Consider the following 18,628-nt stretch of genomic DNA (forward strand, 5'->3'; position numbering starts at 1 on the left):
TTCTTTTCCTATGAACCTGTGAAACCAGATAGCTTATGTGCTTCCATAATACTGTGGTGGGGCGGGCAGAGGACAGACATTCCCATTCCAAAAGGGGGTAGGACAGGGAACAGGGAAGGGCTGACGGGCCCTAAGCAAGGCCCCGAACTAGGAAGCAAATCCCATTGGATTCGAAGGCTCGAGATTCCTCCTCTTGGGCTTGATGCTCTGCCTTCCCGTCCTGTGGGGGCTGTGGTTCTACCTCCAGGACCCACTGGGGCAGCGGTCACTTAAGTTTTGGGAAAACTGGACTGAGCCTTCACTGACCCTGCCCTCACAGTGTTTACCTAGAGTAGGGGAAAGAGACATTACAGAAGTGATTAAATAAATGGCTGTGAAATTACCACTGGGGCGAATGCTTTACATAAAGGTAGAGAGTTCTGAGAGAATGTCTAACAGGCAAAACCTGACCTAGACAGAGCCACCAAGGGCAGCTTCCCTGAGGCCAGTGCATTGAAGTAGAGGCTTTTAGGATGAGTCAAAATTAGGTCAGAGCAGCTGGGCAAGAGGCTTCAGGCAGAAGGAACATGGTGGGGGGAAGCAGTAAGGACCAAGGAACTGAAAGGTCAGTGTGAAGGCTGGGTATAGAGGGGCAGGGCCATAAGGTGAAAGATGGAGGCAGAGGACAGGCATGTAGGAGACAGAGCCAGGACTCGTGGGGCATGTTAGGACCTTGGTCTTTATCTGAGGAGCAGATGGAGATCACTGGAGGTTGTATATCTGACATATCCTCTTGAGGTTAGGGAAGTCATCCTAAGTGAAATCATTTCTTTTTCTAAATTCAGCCACAAAGTTTCAATATCTAATGGCACAGCCCCATCCCTCGTCACCGCCCCATACCCTTCTCTCTGCCCCATTGATTTCTGTTAATCTGATGAATCACCTTAGGTAAGATATTGAGCAGGACAAGCTCAAAGTTATTCACACAAGAGTTAAAATTATACTATTTGGCTGTGATTAATGATAGTATAGAAATTATTCCATCCTGTCTGTCAATGCATTCTGTTATTTGGAGATGTTTTCTTTAAGATTATAGTGCAGATTCAGCTCAAAATCTAATACTTGCCAGAACTGGTTCTTAATATGTTAGCGGGCTAGAGAGCCCTTTGGGAATTGGAAGAAATCCATGGATCTTTTCCTGAGAAAGCTACAGAAGTTTTCTTGCCCTCAGATAAACATAGAATTTTAAAGGATGAACAGAATCAGGGAAGACGCCTGCCTCTGAAGGACCCAGCCCACTAAGGCCCTTTTATGGAAAACTGTGTAATTGTTAACATCTTTTCAATGTGAACTACTTCAGGTCGAAATGATCTCTCCTATGATTTACTCTCAGAACTTCAAGGTCTTAACTGAACGGTTGTGCAAATGTTTAATTAGTTTCGAAGTCCCCTTTGTTTTGCAGAACACTCTTTACTGTAATGTAGGCTCCTTCTAGAGCCCCCTAAACGGGAAGAATGGCAGTCCTCCATCTGGCCAAATGTAAACCAGTTTCTAAATGTTTCACAGCAGGCGTCAGTGGCGCCACGGGCAGGCCTGGGGTACAAAGTGCACGTCTGTAATTCTAAACTCTACCCTTGACCTCTTGTCTTATACTGCTGCTGTGGATGTGCGCCTACCTTCTAGAACTTAATCACGAGGCTTTATATTTGAAAGGGAGAGATGGGTCATCTGCCCATTTATCAAATGTCTCTCGCCTTCACCTACCGAAAGAAATTGATTGTGAGAGATCATGCTACCTGAGTCAACTCATACTGTTATAGCCACATACCACCATTCTGCTGAAAGTTATCCTCATACCATCTAAAATTCAGAATCGGCGGCGTTGCCTACTAGGCCATCTTGCTGCTATGAAAGGATCTGTTTGATAAATTTGTCTTATTCAGACCTAACACAGAAGTTACTCTCTCCAAAACACTATGCATGCATCTAAAAGTAAGACCTTTTTTTTTTTTACTTTTCACTTTGAGTTCCAGGAAGCTCAGTGTTATATTTAGTTCATAATTACTGTAATACTTTCAATTTTCCCCTCCTTCTAATTGGTTTCTGATCCAATTTTTAATTTTTAATTATCCTGTCTTTTACATTTTAAATGGTAAAAAAAATCCTGAAGTGCTTTTTTCTAAAGGTGGCATAGGAATGAATTATAAGTAAACAATCATGGTAATAATACTTTTAAAATACTTTTAAAAATTCGTTTGAGTTCAATTTACATATGTATCGGATACATGTGAATTACTACTCCTCTGGAAACAAAAGTGTGTGAAAACATATCAACAGCAGCACTGTTTAAAATAAATGCAGTGCAAGCCATAAACCTGAGACACATGCGATTTTAAATGTTCTCTAGAAGTGGCATTAAAAAGGAAAAACGAAACAGGTTAAGTGAATTTCAGTAATGCATTTTATCTAACCTAGTATATCAAAAATATCATCATCTCAAGATTTAATAATATTTAAAACTGTTTTTGAGAGTTTGTATTTGTATATTTTCATTCTGAGTCTTCAAAATTGTGTTTTACAATAGCAGCACGCCTTGATGCTGTGGACTGAGCACAGTTCAGGTGTTCAGTAGCCACATGTGACTAGTGGCTATTATATGTGACGGCACAGTAGACTATCCGTATGATTTTATCATTCAAACCAGGGTACTCCTGAAAGTGAAAGGGCTGGTGTTAATAATTATGCCGGGACAACAAGAGAAAAGCATCACCCTAAATAAAACAATGGTAATTGCCTGTTTAGTCAGGGGAAATAATGAGACCATACAAAAGATAGATAATTATAGACATGAATATGTGTGTGTATATAAATACTACATTGATTGTAATTGATGCAATATTAATATATAAACATAGATTTGTGATTTAATGTATGCATGTAAATATATGTAGATTTGTATAACTTATCATCTACACAAATGAATTTAAAGAAAAAAATATTGTCCATGAAATGAACTTAGAATTTAAAGCAAAGACACATAATTTTGAGATAAGAGTGGTGCAGAGGAACCTGCATGTTTGATTTATGGAAATTGTGTAAGATCATTCGTAGTCCTTTTCACCTGTACACATTCATGCCCATTAATGCTCTAAATGATGTCATTTTGAAATTTAAAGGTAGTTATATAAGATGTTATCTATTGAATGAAGAGCCGAAGTATTCTTAAATTGATGACCTGTGCTAGAGGCTTGCCTAAGTTATCATGGATGTTTCTTATCAATTTTTTGATAAGGGTATTAAGCTAAGCTTGCATCCGTGCCTTTTAACACCTTCCTTTGCAGAAATGTGATGTTGGCAAAGGAAAAATGTTATTTATTTTAATGCTCTAAATTATGGTACAGGATGAAGTCAACCGGCTGTCAGCTCTTCAGCCTCAAATTGAGCGATTAAAAATTCAAAGCGTAGCCCTGAAAGAGAAAGGACAAGGGCCAATGTTCCTGGATGCAGACTTTGTGGCCTTTACAAATCATTTTAACCAAGTCCTTGCTGATGTGCAGGCCCGAGAAAAAGAGCTACAGACAAGTAAGTAAAAATACTTAAAATGACTAACTGGATATTTTACAAATCACTTATTTATCGAGAAAAGAAACAAACTGACATCAAAGAATAATTTCTATGGAAGGAACCCCCCTCCCTGCAACCTGTAGTATAACAAGTAATGAAATACTGTTGTTGGAAAATATATGTTACGTTTCCATTTCTTTCCCCCTTCCCCATAATAATTTCATAACTGTGAAGTGGGTTGTAACTGTTACAATCAAACATTTTTTTTTAATATAGAAGAAAATAAAAAAGCGTGTGAAGCCCTGTTAGTGGGTTGCCATTAAATCCAGTTTGCTTTATGTATAGGATATTTAGCTGGGTATCTTATTAATACTTCTGTAGATATCTATGAAGATTATTATAGCTGTAGCATACATGTGGCGACTGAAACCCAGCGAATGATAAATTACTCTTTGGCTTACATCTTACTATTGGTTTACTTTAATTATATAATATCCTCTTTTTCTCATTTAATGATGAAACACAAGAATGGAAAAAGTGTGCCAATGTCTACCATATGAGTAGCAAGTTTTGCAGGATGTCTCTTTTGTTTCTCACCAATTTTCTCTTGTGATATTAATACATAGTATCTGGTCCAAAATATCCCTACTCATCAGCTTACTTTTTAAGGCAATAATCCCTTTGACAGACAGGTTTATAAACACTTTTAAGCATTAGTGAGGTTTTGGTTCGCATACACATACATACATATAAAGGATGCACAGATAAAAGGATTATAGATAAAACTGGATTTTAAGACATTACAATAAAAATATTTTTTAAATGTCTTCCCCAAATTTGTTATTAGAAGCACAAAAACATGTTTATTTTCTACTAAAATTGGAATTAGTTGGAAAACACTTTTTAAAAATTGCCTTTTTTTGTAAATATCGAAAGAATTTATCACATAACATTTGTACAGTCAGTCTAGTGATACACATGAAGCTTTCCCCATTTTCCTAGGTTTTTATTTTTGTTTTTGGTGAGGTAGTGGAATGAACTGAGAGTAAAGTGAAGGATAAACGCATATGTTTTCTTTCTTTGCGAAGTCCTTTGTGCCGAGGGTTCATTTTCCTGATAGGGAAGTGGGTAATACAGCTTAACAGTCACGTCAGCTCCCTCTAGTGGATTCCAATATACTTGCTCTCGGGCCTCTGTCAAATCAATGGGGGAAAAGACTGAATGTCCTACATTTTCAAACATTGGCCTATTTAGAAATAATGAATTTTTCTTGCCATGAAACCCAGAAACCTCCCTTAAATTCAAGTACATGTTAATGGTTATACTATAACTGGTGGGAAAAAGAGCTTATTCCCTGGGAAGTTATTTTCATTTGTGTGTACCTATTAATTATATTAAGGTTCAACATTCGTTTCTGTTTATTTTAAAGATATTCAGAATATTGATGTTTGATAACTGAAATTGGACCATGATACTGTAATATGAATAAGTGTATAGTAATATGTACTCTTTATCCATACAGCCATCAATCTGTCCATCCATATTATGTTTTCTCTCTGATTATCTTTCCAAACTGCCACATTTTTTCACTCCATTTATCTCTAAATAAAAATGTCCTCCTGTTTTATTTCCCAAAACATCGCTAACAATTTCACTCACTCTTAGAAAACTCGTCTTGGTTACTTAATAATCGTTAATTAAATATGGATTATATGTGAATTGTAAATTATATAGTTTATATATGCATATATAATTTACATTATATGTGTTATATATTATTTAATTTCCTCTTTACTTTTTTTTCTTTACTACTGTTCTCGAAATGAAACAAAACCTTGAAGTTGAAGTTTTAAGTGTACTTTGAGTGGTGAAAATTGGTGTTAGGAATTAGTGGTTGGTACCTGGCAAAAATGATATGAGAAAATAATATTATAAGATAAAATGCATCTTATTTTCATAGTTATTTTTAATATACAAAAAACTTTTAAATAAATTATCTTTCTTAGTCTTTAGAGAGCAATCCTTTGAGAATGAATTTTATTATTCCCATGTCACAAGTACATGTACAGGGTGGGGAAAAAGTAGGTTTATGGTTTTTCGTATGGAAAATAATACAATAATAATACAAGAGTAAACTGTGTTTTGCATACTCACAGCTGTAAAGCTACTTTTGCCTATCCCTGTATATGATATGTACTATATAGCTTTTCATTTAAAGGTTTTTTACCTCTTAACACAGGCTCATGTATATCAGAAAATATAGCACTTAATTCCACACATGACTTTTAAAAATTATTACATAATCTTGCCTTGTCTCTCCTGCTCTCTCCTTTTCTCTCCTCTCTTTTTTTTCCCCTCTTCTCTGAAACCTCTCTCCCTTTTAAGTCAATTAGATAAACAGAGGAGATTTTTAAACAAAAGACACAGAAATTTTTTTTTCATACTTCTCTATTACAAGTTTAGATGTCAATTTGACCATACTTTGTCATTGCCATCCTTCGTATAGCTGTACTGAAGGGTTTCGAGATAAACAGTGATGCATATAAGCAGCCCTTAAAATCGACTTTCCCAATAATTCACAACAATCTTTCAAAACTCCAGTCATTTATATTAATTTTAATTTTGTAGGATGTATTTCCCTAATCATAAAACATTAGGAAGGTATCTATATATTTTTACGTCATGCTAAAGCAATAGAATAGTAAAAACTGTCATAGGAATATTTTGAGATGAATAGCATATATTTATAAGCAATATATGGCTAAATGTTGAATCTTTAAGCCATTTTTTTTTTTTCCATGGACTGGGGCTGGGCCAAATGCTGTCAATAGAACTCTTGTGATCTTTTAGGCTGGTTGGTTATTAAATTGGATATTTAATTGTTTTACTGCTTTCAGTAAATAGAAAATTATCAGTTGGATTATTGATCTCGATTTCTACATAAAAGGAAGAAAGTGAATTTTTTTAGATGCAGCAGGACTAGTTCTGCTCCTATGTTGGGGTCACAGGGCAGCATCCATAAACCTCCCACTGAATGGTACGTAGAGTGGCTCATATTGAGTTTGCTCTCAAGTGCATTTGGCTTCTGAGCCAGACTTGTCTTTCTTTTTCATCTGAAACAGAATTAGGAGACCTTCGCGAGTATTCTCAAGTATTTCTGGTTTAGATGAGATAAACTATGTGGTTAATAATCACTGTTCAGCTACTATAAGATAAACCATGCTGGCTAATGAATATTTTTTATATCTAGGAGGAAAATAAACGAGTAAAGGTATTCTTGGTTTGAATTGTACATTATAAACAAGAGTCATATATTTTATCTGCAGCCCAGACCTACCCTCTGGATTTATATGTCTACTTCCTTAGCTTTTCCATTTTGATGCCTCAGGGCATCGCAAATCCATTAAGTCCCAAAAAGGTAGACTTGTCGTGGGCAACTCCACAACCAACAACCATTTCCTCTTTGGCCCCTTCAGCTGGAAAAAGGGCCAACATCTGAGGCCCAATCAGGAACCTCAGAATCATCCGTGATATTTTCTGTCCCTCACCCACTCCCTCTCCCATTCAGTCACCAAGCCTGTGCATAGCTTTTCAGAGAGAGTGGAGGGGAGAGAGAGAGAGAGAAACATCAATGTGAGAGAGACATCAATTGGTTGCTTCCCGCATGTGCCCTGACCAGGGTCAGGAATCGAGCCTGCAACCGAGGTACATGCCCTTGGTCAGAATTGAACCCGGGACCCTTCAGTCTGCAGGCTGACACTCTAACCACTGAGCCAAACCGGCCAGGGCCAGAACAATTTTTCTTAAAGCATATCTAACCATGTCACTTTAGTGTGTACAACGTTCAGTGATTTCTTTTTGCTCTTAGTTTAAAGGCACCTAAAAGGCCCTGCCTAATATGGGTGCTTCCTACCTCCAGTCACAGCCTCATTCAGGCTTATTTTTCTCACTATTTCATATTAACCTTTTATTTCCTGAAGATGACATGATATTGCTCACCTCAGAGCCTGCGTATATTCTCTCAGAAGTCCCAAAATAGCTAACTCTTGCTGCTTCGTGTCTTTGCTCAAGACTGACTCCTTATGAGCTCCCAGTCTACATATGACGTTCCTATTATGTAGTCAGAGCATTCCTTATCTCCCTTTCATAAGATGAATTCCAATTTGATCAAAACTATATTAGATTATCTGACTCCATGAGTAAAGTGTGAAATCAGCGAATTCAAGGACTCTTGTTTTCTTCATTATTGGATCTCTGAAAGGTATCATAGAGGCTAAAATTTAATTAGCAATAAATAGTTGAAAAATTAATAAATGATACATATATAATATATTAAATATATACATACCCAGAGGGGTTGAGGGGGGGAGAGAGAGAGGTGTACAAGCACTTTTATCATGCAGTGGTACTCATACAACCACAGAAACAGAACTAAAGTCTAACATGCCTGGTTAGGATGTAATAAAGATTATTACTTTATCAATTGCTCTATTCCAAAATGATAGGATTTAGAACATGATTATTTTTCTTTAAAAAAAAAAACCAGGAGAAAACCAAAACACGCACACACACACATACACGCATTCTATTTATAATATGAAGTACAATATAATTTTTTTTCCCGTTTGTTAATTTTAAGCCAGACGGACACACTTTAAATTTAGAAATTAACTGTGCTAGAAAAAAAAAAATCATTGTAATTAAAGAAAGTCTACCTTGGCAGCTTCAGAAACCATGAAGTGAGAAATGAGAAGAGGGATAAATGATTAAAAAAGTCAATTTAAGCTATTCCAAGCTTAGAAAGTTACATGGGAATTCGAAGTTTTTCCCAGATGAGATGAGAAGAGCGTTAAGTTCTCTGGGTGAATTCTGCCTCCTCTTGCTCGGGGCCTGGGCTCCCCCAAACACTGGCTTCCTCTGTGCACTCGGGGCTGCGCTTTCCAACCTGCAGTTACTCAGCCAGCAGGCCCCGGGTCCGTGCGTGGCGCTGGGCTCGTTCCTGGGGCTAGACACCGAGCTGGCACCGCACACTCCTTGCTCTCATTCTGCTTGGATGAGTGCTTGGGCGGGGCAGGCCCAGGCCAGGGCTCAGGAACGAAATCAGGGCCACTTACTGCCTAAGATCTAGGTAGAAATGTATCGATTGATGGAAAAAAATGATCTAACTTATTATTAGAATGTGTTACTGCTCATTTTCTTTCTTGAATTTCTAGCATTTTTCTGTCTAGCTAGTTTATGTATTTGTCTACCTACCTGCCTACCCCCTTACCTACCCATCCCCCTCCTTTCTTCCCTCCCTCTCTTGGTCTGTACATAGACAGATGCTGAGTTTTGAGCAGTCAATACTATTATAGCATATGCTTATGAGTTAAGTCATTTTTATACTTCTACCATGTCCATGTTACCTTATCACTTTAGTGATAAGCTGACAAGTGTGAAAATCTTTATTTCCTCTCGTTCGATGTAGGTACAATTTAATCTTTTCCCAGGATGCTACTAATGCCAAGATTATCCTCAAGATAATCTAAACACTTTCCAAAGACATGGTTAGATATTCTGTGCAATATGATAAACTATGCCTTGACAATAAATGAAAAAAGTGTATATAGATTTTAAATGAACACAAAGTATTGCCCAGTATCTAAGCACTTGTTTAAATAAACCTGAAATTAAAGAAATAAAATACTTTAATCTTTTTTGATACCATTTCCCTTGATCTTTACTGTTACTATTATCATCATCATCATCATCATCATCATCATTTAATTTTTGGTCTGGTGATGATTCTCTTTCCAGGATGAAGTGCTAGCTATCTTTTAAATTCGCTGTGTGTGTGAGAATATTAACATGTGTGCATCATGTGTTCGCAGGTGGACTCCTGTTCGTGCACATGCGTGCGTGTGTGCATGGTTGTCAATCACTGCAGAGCAGTGTCCTGGCTTTGACTATGGGTCTGGTTCTCTGGAGAGTCAAGTTAGCTCAGAGAACCCACCGTTGCCCTCGAATGAGAGAACATGAGTGTCTCTGTTCAGCTCTGTTCCCTCCCTACCAAGGACGTTTCCCTGGTTGTTGAGTGAAAACTCCAGCAACTTCTCCTCAGCTCTGCATGCGTGTCCTTCACTTTCCCGTTGTCTCATGTCTCTCTTCTAGCTAATAAGAATAGTGAGTGTGCCATGTGCCCAGCAGTGGACACAGGAATGAGCAAACAGAGTCACTTAGGATGAAATGCAGCGTGTCACTGTGGTTCCCAGCCTTCCCGGCCCCCCGCCTGCCCCTCGCTGTGCCGCTGCCTTGGGCACCTCCTGCCACTGTCCCCATACAAAACCTTCCCTCTCAGCATTCACATGGCTGCCCCTCACTTCTTTTACGTCTCTGGTGGTTATACTTCCGTGGAGAGGCCTTTTTGTTCACCATCTAGCCACTTTCTTTTTGTTATATTTACTTTAAATTTGATGAACTTATTGAACATTTGTACTATATTCAGAGTTTCTAGAATTTGGGAAATTCTAAAATAATGGGAAAATCTGCATACCAAACTACTAACCTTAAGAAATAGAATATTTCAGAAACCATGGCTCTCCCTTGGTGCCATCTCAAGCGCCTTCCCTGTCCCCCGTGCGCACCACTCGCCCGTCTGTTCCCAGCGCCATTCCCAGCTCTTCCCATGGACACCACACTCCCCAGGACCCTTTCTGACTGGCTGCCCACGTGGCTCAGCCAGTGGTCGGCACTGGGAGGCTCCTGAGGGGAAGGAGAGGAGCAGACCTGGAATATTCTCCCCTCTCGTCGGTTCAGGATGCATCCCCACCAGTGGCTGGGAGCGAATCCTCCAGAACTCTAGCTCTGTCCTGAAACAGCACCCCTCGGGGATGCTCCACGACCAGAGGGGCGCTCCCTGTGAGGTCGCCTCCTGCTGGGTGCTCCAAGTGACTGGTTTCTAGTAGCACCATCTCGCACCCCCTCCCTTCGTCCCTCTAACCTTGGAAATGGCAGTGGCTTCCTGGCCTTGCTAATCTCTTGATGGCTTACCATCCCTTGTGTAGGTCCTCATTTATTCCAGCATTTTTATATCTGATTCTCTATCTTCCAATCATTTTATTACATTTTCTGGAAGGCTATCTCCCCTCATACCTTATTTTTTCTTCAGCCCGTTTATTTCCTTTAGTCATTACAGTGTCTTTAGTTGTTTCATTTCCTGACTCACCAATTAGGTTTTAAGCATCATAATGGTCTAGGCTTCACTTTTGAAATTTAAAACATTTTTATATTATTTTACTTGTATTTTTTATTGAATTTATCGGGGTGACATTGGTTAATAACCTTACATAGGTTTCAGGTGTACAGTTCTATAATACAGCATCTGCGTGTTGTATTGTGTGCTCGCCACCCCAAGTCAGGTCTCCCTCCATCACCATGTACTCCCTTTACCCTCTCCTACCCCTACCCGGTTCCCTCTGGTCATCTCCACACTGTTGTCTGTCTATGAGGATTATTATTTTTTGCTTAATCCCTTCACCTTTTCACCCAGCCCCCCCACTCCCTCCCCTCTAACAGCTGTCAGTCTTGCTCTCTAATCCTACTTGGCCATGAAAAAACAAGGAAATCTTCCCTTTTGCGACAGCATGGATGGACCTGGAGAGTATTATGCTAAGTGAAATAAGCCAGAGAAAGACAAGTACCACATGATCTCACTTACACTGGAATCTAATGAACGAAATAAACCAACAAACAAAATAGAAAGCAGACTAATAGATGCTTTTGAAAGTTGTACTTCTTGCATCCCTGGTGCTCAGAGTACTGAATAAATACTGGCTGAATGAAGCAATAATAAATGACCTCAGTTAATTCTCTCAAAAGTATCAACATCGCCATTTTTACAAATGGGGCCTAAGATGCTAAAATGTTAAGGAATTTGTCAAAACTAGTAAGTGGAGAGCCAGTTCCAAAGCAGACTTGCCAGTTGTCCTGCTACACAGCCTCTTTCTGCGAAAACAAAATGGAGACGCAGTCCTTTTAGATGTTCATAAAAACGTGTTCATCGTTTTTTACTAAGTAATTCCAATATCTTCATCAGCTCTTCCCATACTTATCTCTCCCTCTGGACCTCATCTGGATAAAATTGGATCGATTCACGTGACCTCTGGCAAGCGTCTAATACATGTTTGTCCCAGCCGCTGCCACAAGGGAAGCAAGCACTCTTTTCTCTTATGCACACGTCCAGGTTTAATTAAACCAAACTTTATGCAGTTTATAGTCCATCCAACATACACTCTTGTCTCTAAACATAGACCCCTCTCCTTCTAGATCACTTGCTGAGATGCCTTCTCAGACAAAACTCTTGGCTTCATCATAACTAACTACTTCACTACTATTCATGAGATTCTTCTTTACTTTTGTTTATTAGTAATTATCTAGCATTCAAATAAATGTTCCTGGTCAGTAGAGAGAGAAACACATTATTTGTATGAAAGAAAACATTGGGGTTTAAAGTACCATAGAGATCTTTCAATGTGAAATAAGAAGTGCTCAGATTAAATAAAGCCTATTAAGGCAAATTTGGGTATGCACTCCCAAGTAAATATAAGCTCATTGAGTAAAATTCTGTTTCCATTTCTAACACACTCTAAAAATTTGAGTGTGTTAAATTTAAATAGCATGCAAAGTACTGTCCTATATTTCTCTCATTTAGTATAAAGGGAATTGGTATAAAAAAGGGAAACTCAGATACTATCTATTAAAAATAAAATGTAAAATAATCAGTAATATTGTAATAACTACGTATGGTGCCAGGTGGTACTAGACTTACTGGGGTGATCGCTTTGTAAGTTATATAAATGTCTAACCTCTATGTTGTAACACCTGAAACTAATAAAAAATAAAGTAGTATTTTTTCCTATGGTTTTATCTAGGAAAATTCTCAGCCATTATCTCTTTAAATATGGCTCCTGTCCCATCCTCTCTCTGTCTTTCTGGATTACATTTCTGTTAGACCATTTTTCTGTTTTCTCTTTTATTCTCTCTCCTTTATTTTTTATCCTTTTGTCTCTCCATGCTTCATTTCAATATACATATACTTCTGGCCTGTCTTCAGATTTACTAACTCTCTGTTTAGCTTTCTCTGATCTGTTTTTAAACCCATTCATTATGTTATTAATTTTTACTTATTGCATGTTTCAGTTCTAGATATTTTTTAATTCTTCTTAAAATTTATGTCGTTTTTATGGTTTGAAGTTTTCTGCCAAAATTCTCAGTCTTGTTGATGATCTCCTTGAACATGGTTAGTATAGTTACTTAATTCATATATTGTGTGTAGATGAGAATGTATGTATGCATATATATAAATAAATTATGTATAGTTGTATATAGTGTATATACACATATGTATGTATGATTTAAAGATTATATATAACTATATATAAAACTATATATAAAATTTATATACTTACAAAAACGTGCTTTCCCATACATTCTTTAATTTTATATATATTTGGGAATGAATGTATGTATGTGTGTGTATATGTATATATATATCTGTCTATCTATCTATCTATCTATCTATCTATCTATCTATCTATCTATCTATCTATCATCTATCATCTATGTATAAAAACCACCTCATAGCCCTGGCTGATGTGGCTCAGTTGATTGGGCTTCATCCGTGCACTGAAAGGTTGCCGGTTCGATTCCCGGTCAGGGCACATGCCCGGGTTGCAGGCTCCATTCCTGTTAGGGGCCTGCAGGAGGCAGCCCATCGGGGTTTTGCTTTCACATCGGTGTTTCTGTCTCCCTCTCTCCCTCGGCTTTCCTCTCTCTCTAAAAATCAATAAAATAAAACCCCCATTGACACAGGCAACAGTATGGTGATTACAAGAAAAGAGGGTGAAGGAGAGATAAATGGTGATGGAGAGAGAGTCGAGTTTGGATGGTGAGCACACAGTACAATACACGGATGATGTACGTACACGTGAAACCTACATCATTTTATTAACCGGAGTCACCAATAAATTCAATAGGATTTGAAAAATATATCAAGGGCTGTGCCTAACAATACTTTCCCACAAAGGCAAATGATATCTCGGAAGGAGAATGGCCTTCGAAGTCAGATATCTGTGTACTCCACTCATTTTCTCAAGTCCCACCTGTGTTATCTTTGGCAAATTATTCAGTTTCTTTCTTTCTCCATTTTCTCACCTTAAAAAATGAATTTAGCAGTGCAGACCTTGCAAGGCTGATATGAGGTTTCAGTGTAATAGATACATAGTTTCTGTCAAAATATTGGGCATGTAGAAGAACTGTATCTTCAACATAATCCTATGCTAATCAGTATTTTCAGGATTTTACGTTTTGTTAATATTTGTAATTAGTAGGATGATTGAGTTTTCTGACAACTTAGGAAAATATAATGGCAAAGTTTAAAGTAATTAAATGATTCTCTTTTTTCCCTTTTGACAAAGTTTTTGACACTTTGCCACCCACGCGCTATCAGGAGACCATGAGTACCGTCGTGACGTGGATCCAGCAGTCAGAAGCCAAACTCTCTATACCTCAGGTGACCGTCACCGAATATGAGATCATGGAGCAGAGACTCGGGGAGTTACAGGTCTGTGATATTTGATTCTTAAACAGTACAGTGCGGGTCTCATCTACCGAGCAATCACAGTGGTGTAACCTTAAAATAATAATAGAATTAAAATAATCGTGGCAAGTACAATAGTTTACCAGTTGGAAAAATGAAGATAAGACTTATCAGTGCAATATATTTATGTATTTGTGCCTATAAGATAAAAATACCTTCTTTAAAGTTAGCAGTGATATGGTCTATTTATGAAATACACTGTTTCTCACTTAGGATGCATTTTTAGCCACATTTTTATTATTATAAAAGCTCTGGTATTATCTTCTACCTTTGCCTGCTGACTTATTAACTCCTCTCATGTTTCCACACAGGAGGTAAAATCAGTGTAGTTATAAAATTAGTTTTAATTTAAACACCAGTTTTATGTAATATTGTAGTTATTTGGTTTTTAATAACTGTGTTTTTAACAGCTTTATATTGGGAATTATTAAATACTTATTTGGGAAATAAATAAAATAATTTGTAAGAGATTTTAGAATACTTCTACTATCTATGAAAAGCCTGTGTTGTATATCTAATCACATTTTACATTTTAAGATGTGAAAACATACTCATTAGTTGTATTTAGTAGCTGAAATAATATACCTGTATTTTGGGAATTAAATTAAGAAAAAAGGTTAAACTTCTAACTTTGTATATCAATTGTTCATTTTTGAGAATTAAACACTATTTCTTAAAATAGTCATTTCAGAAGTATTTGTTTAGATACATTTCTAAAAGCATTTCCCAGTGTATATTGTCCTATTTAGACTATTTCCTCCACTATAATACCCAAAACACTAGAACTGTTTAGCCTTTTTCCCACTTCATGTTGCTGTTTGTAATACTTGGATTGATTCCAAAATTTTCTTTGAACAATATATGACTTCATACAGCTATAAACATTAAAAAAATGAGAGTACAAAGGGATAGCAGCCAGGAGAGTGGATTAAGTACACAAGAAATGGTGCATAGATGAGTGGAAAAGTACATTTCTACCGAAGGAACCGTGAAGAAGGCAACATTATTGCTGAGAAAATACATTAACTACAAAAGTGAAGTTAGACCCTTCCATCGAACGTTCTACCAAAACAATATCGCATACGTTAAAGAGTTCAAGGACATCTCAATAATAAATGTTAGAGAATTTGTTAATAAAAATCTTTAAAAACATATGATGGGCAAACATACAAAGCAACGGAAACAGTCACAAACATTGTAAAAATACCAGAGATGATTTAAAAGAAAAATGAGACTCAAGAAAATATTTAGCTGCACAAAGGAGAAAGACATTAATAAGGAAGTCACCAAAAAGCCACATAAACAACCATTAAACCTGTGAAAAGTTGTAACTCGAACTGTAAAAGATGAAGAAGAAATGTTCAAAATGAGGCTCTTTTCCCAGGATAAATTCCCAGCAGGAGAAATCCAGGAGAGCAAGTGCAGGTCTGGCAGCAGCGACACGCCCTCACTTCCTAGGGGGATGTCATTGAGTACAGTTTGCTGAGGAGGACCTTTCAGTACCTCCCAGTGACATACAGAATAACTCACTTAATTGTACACGTGGCTACTGTTTCTATGAAGTCTGTATTTTGCAGAAATAATTACAATATACTCAAACGTATAGGTAGGTGATAGATCAGAAACATAATTTACAGCAGTATAAAACTCAAAATTGATTTTTAGAGCTAAGAAAGGGAAGTGGTTAAATGAACTAGAGAAGCCATTAAAATTTATGTTTTTGAAAATACTTAATGACATAGGAAGAGGCTCACAGTAAAATGCCTGGCTTAAAATGCAGTTACAGGCATGCTAGATAGTGTATAAATAATCAATCAAAGGTAAAGTTTAATAAAGTAAAATCAAAGAAAATTTAAGTGCCACAAAACAGGCATAAGGTATTATGCAACCACAGAAGTTATGTTCTTGACATACTTGGCGGAATGTTATAAGTTGCTTTATAAAAGAAGGAATAAATGTGTGTTTATGATAAGATCAGATATTCAATATTGTCATACATAGAAAGAACTCTAAGTTTATATAAAATCATAATAGTTGCATATAATGTGTGTTTTCCCCGGTTTTCATCTTAAACCTTTATTACTTCATAACCAGAACATAACATTTAAATAAATATTGAGTAGGAGAAGCCTAAAGATAGGCATCCTATTATAAGGGATTGCATAGGTTATACAGTATAAATATAAAACTAACTTTATAAATTCTCCTCCCCCAATTATCCTAGAATTTCACTATAATACTATAAAACAGACCAATGCCTTTTGAAAAATATGAAACCTTAGTCAACTGGCATTAGTAGACCATCCCTCTGGTAACATTCAGAGTTTTGATTTCCCATACATCAATAGAATTTAGTTATATTACCTAGGGAGGTTAGAAGTTGTCTTCCTAAAGGCTCAGTATAATTAAGTGAAACTCCATTAAATGTATAATAAATGCAGTTATTAATATACAGATGTGGTAAAATAAAATTAGGTGTGCTAAAACTCTGGTTCGGGAAGATCTAGTTTTGGATATATTTGACAATGTTCATAAAAATAGCCATAGATTTTCACATAAAATATTACTGAATAATGTACAAATTAATCTTCTGATATAAAAGTAGAATTAAAATCAGCACTAGTCATTTTATGACTGATATCATTACATCTTCTAGTTTTTTAGATGTTTGAATCACCTAGTTTTCATTTTAAGTACATTTAACTGAAGGTTGTTAATGAAACTACAAAATGAAACATAGTCATTCATCTGTTATTGTGCATGTACTTTCCTTTTTCAATTTCCAGGCTTTGCAAAGTTCTCTGCAAGAGCAACAGAGTGGCCTAAACTATCTCAGCACCACTGTGAAGGAGATGCCAAAGAGAGCCCCCTCTGACATCAGCCGGAGGTATCAGTCAGAGTTTGAGGCCATTGAGGGCCGCTGGAAGCAGCTCTCCTCCAGGCTGGCGGAGCATTGCCAAAAGCTAGAGGAGCAGATGGCCAGGCTGCGGAAAATTCAGGTAATTCAGGGGTTTACTTTTCCTATTCATTTTTTTTCTTGACCTGTTTCTGTCCTAATGATGCGTTATAAAATTTAAAGGCAATTGATTGAACCTCCACAGTCATTCAAAGACTGTGATAAGATAAAAAAGTACAAATCTTTCTCAAAGGAGTGGAGTTAGCTTCTTTCTCTTAAGAAAAAAGTCTTTAAGAGTTCTGCTTCTTAGATTTTCTTTAATATTAATTTGTTTTTCCACCAATACCTTGTCATTTAGCTTATAAATAAATAAAAAGTTATCTACCATGTAATATATTTCATCAGTATATTTTACTTATAATTGTATGTATAAATTTGATCCCATCCCTTCCACAAACCGACTTCTAGTGACTCAATTTATTTGAATTGTGCCACCATATTATAATTAATTACTCAAGCTGAAAATGTAAACCAACAATTACATTCTAGTTGAAATATTTAGTGATACAGGTACAATGTCTCTTATGTGGGGAACCATTGTGACAATGTTAATGCTGGAGAGAATCTTCGAAAGCATCATGGCATGATGAAAAAGCACTGGAATGAGAAGCTTCTGGATTTAAACCCCAGTCTGGCTAACTTAGTTGTTTATTATTACCTTGTAGAAGCCAAAAGTAAGAGTAGTCCTAGAACATTCTGTAAAGTACAACATACTTTACATATGTTCACAGGTACATGTTTTGGCACATAAATGTGTGTGCATGCATATATACACACACACACACACACACACACACACACACAAAAATACATTTTTGCCAGTGCCAGTGGTGAAATAGGATACAGATACATGGTCCTCGCCTTCATGGAGCCCACATTCTAGTGAAGCAAAAAGATAAGTGTATTTCTACTGCTGCTGGAACAAATTGAATGTCTTAAAGCAACACAGATTTATTATTATTCAGTTCTGGAGGTCAGAATTTCAAAACCAGTCTCAGTGGGCCAAAGTCAACATATAGGCAGGGCTGTGCGCTTTCTGGAGGCGTTAGGAGAGAATCTGTTTCCTTGGCATTTTTAGCTTCTGGAAACTACATACATTCCTTGGTTCATGTCCCCATCTATTTTCAAGGCCAGCAGTGTAGCATCTTCCAGTTTTCCTTTCTAGCTCTTACTCTCCTGTCTCCCCTTATTAAGCACCCTTGACCACATTGTGCCCGGCTGCATAACCCAGGGTAATCACCCCACCTCAAAATCTTTAACTTTATCTCAACCGCAGTCTTTTTTGCTATGTAAGGTAACATATTCCCAGGTTCCAGGGATTGGGGCCTGAACATCTTGGGAAGCCATTATTCAGGCAACACAGGAAGTAAATTAAACAGTGTGGGAAATGCTATGACAATGCAAACGTAAACTGGGAAAGGGGGTTATGAAATGTGCTTGGAGCATTGGTTATGGAGGCTACACCTTGAACAAGTAGAATTTAGTCAACTCAT

General features: G+C 37.1%; 1 protein-coding gene across 3 annotated transcripts in view; it reads left to right on the forward strand.

Moving 5' to 3' along the window:
• DMD (dystrophin) overlaps positions 1-18,628 on the forward strand; it is a gene marked incomplete at its 3' end in the record, with an annotated part of 1,946,774 nt that overhangs the window by 740,861 nt on the left and 1,187,285 nt on the right. For all 3 annotated transcript variants that reach the window (XM_081125527.1, XM_081125528.1, XM_081125524.1), the window contains exons 21-23: positions 3,381-3,561; positions 13,998-14,143; positions 16,966-17,178. In XM_081125527.1, coding sequence (XP_080981653.1) covers positions 3,381-3,561; positions 13,998-14,143; positions 16,966-17,178 — 540 coding nt within the window. The remainder of the gene's footprint in view (positions 1-3,380; positions 3,562-13,997; positions 14,144-16,965; positions 17,179-18,628) is intronic.

This window comes from Miniopterus schreibersii (assembly GCF_964146895.1).
Source record: "Miniopterus schreibersii genome assembly, chromosome: X".
In the NCBI taxonomy this organism is placed as follows: Eukaryota; Metazoa; Chordata; class Mammalia; order Chiroptera; family Miniopteridae; genus Miniopterus; species Miniopterus schreibersii.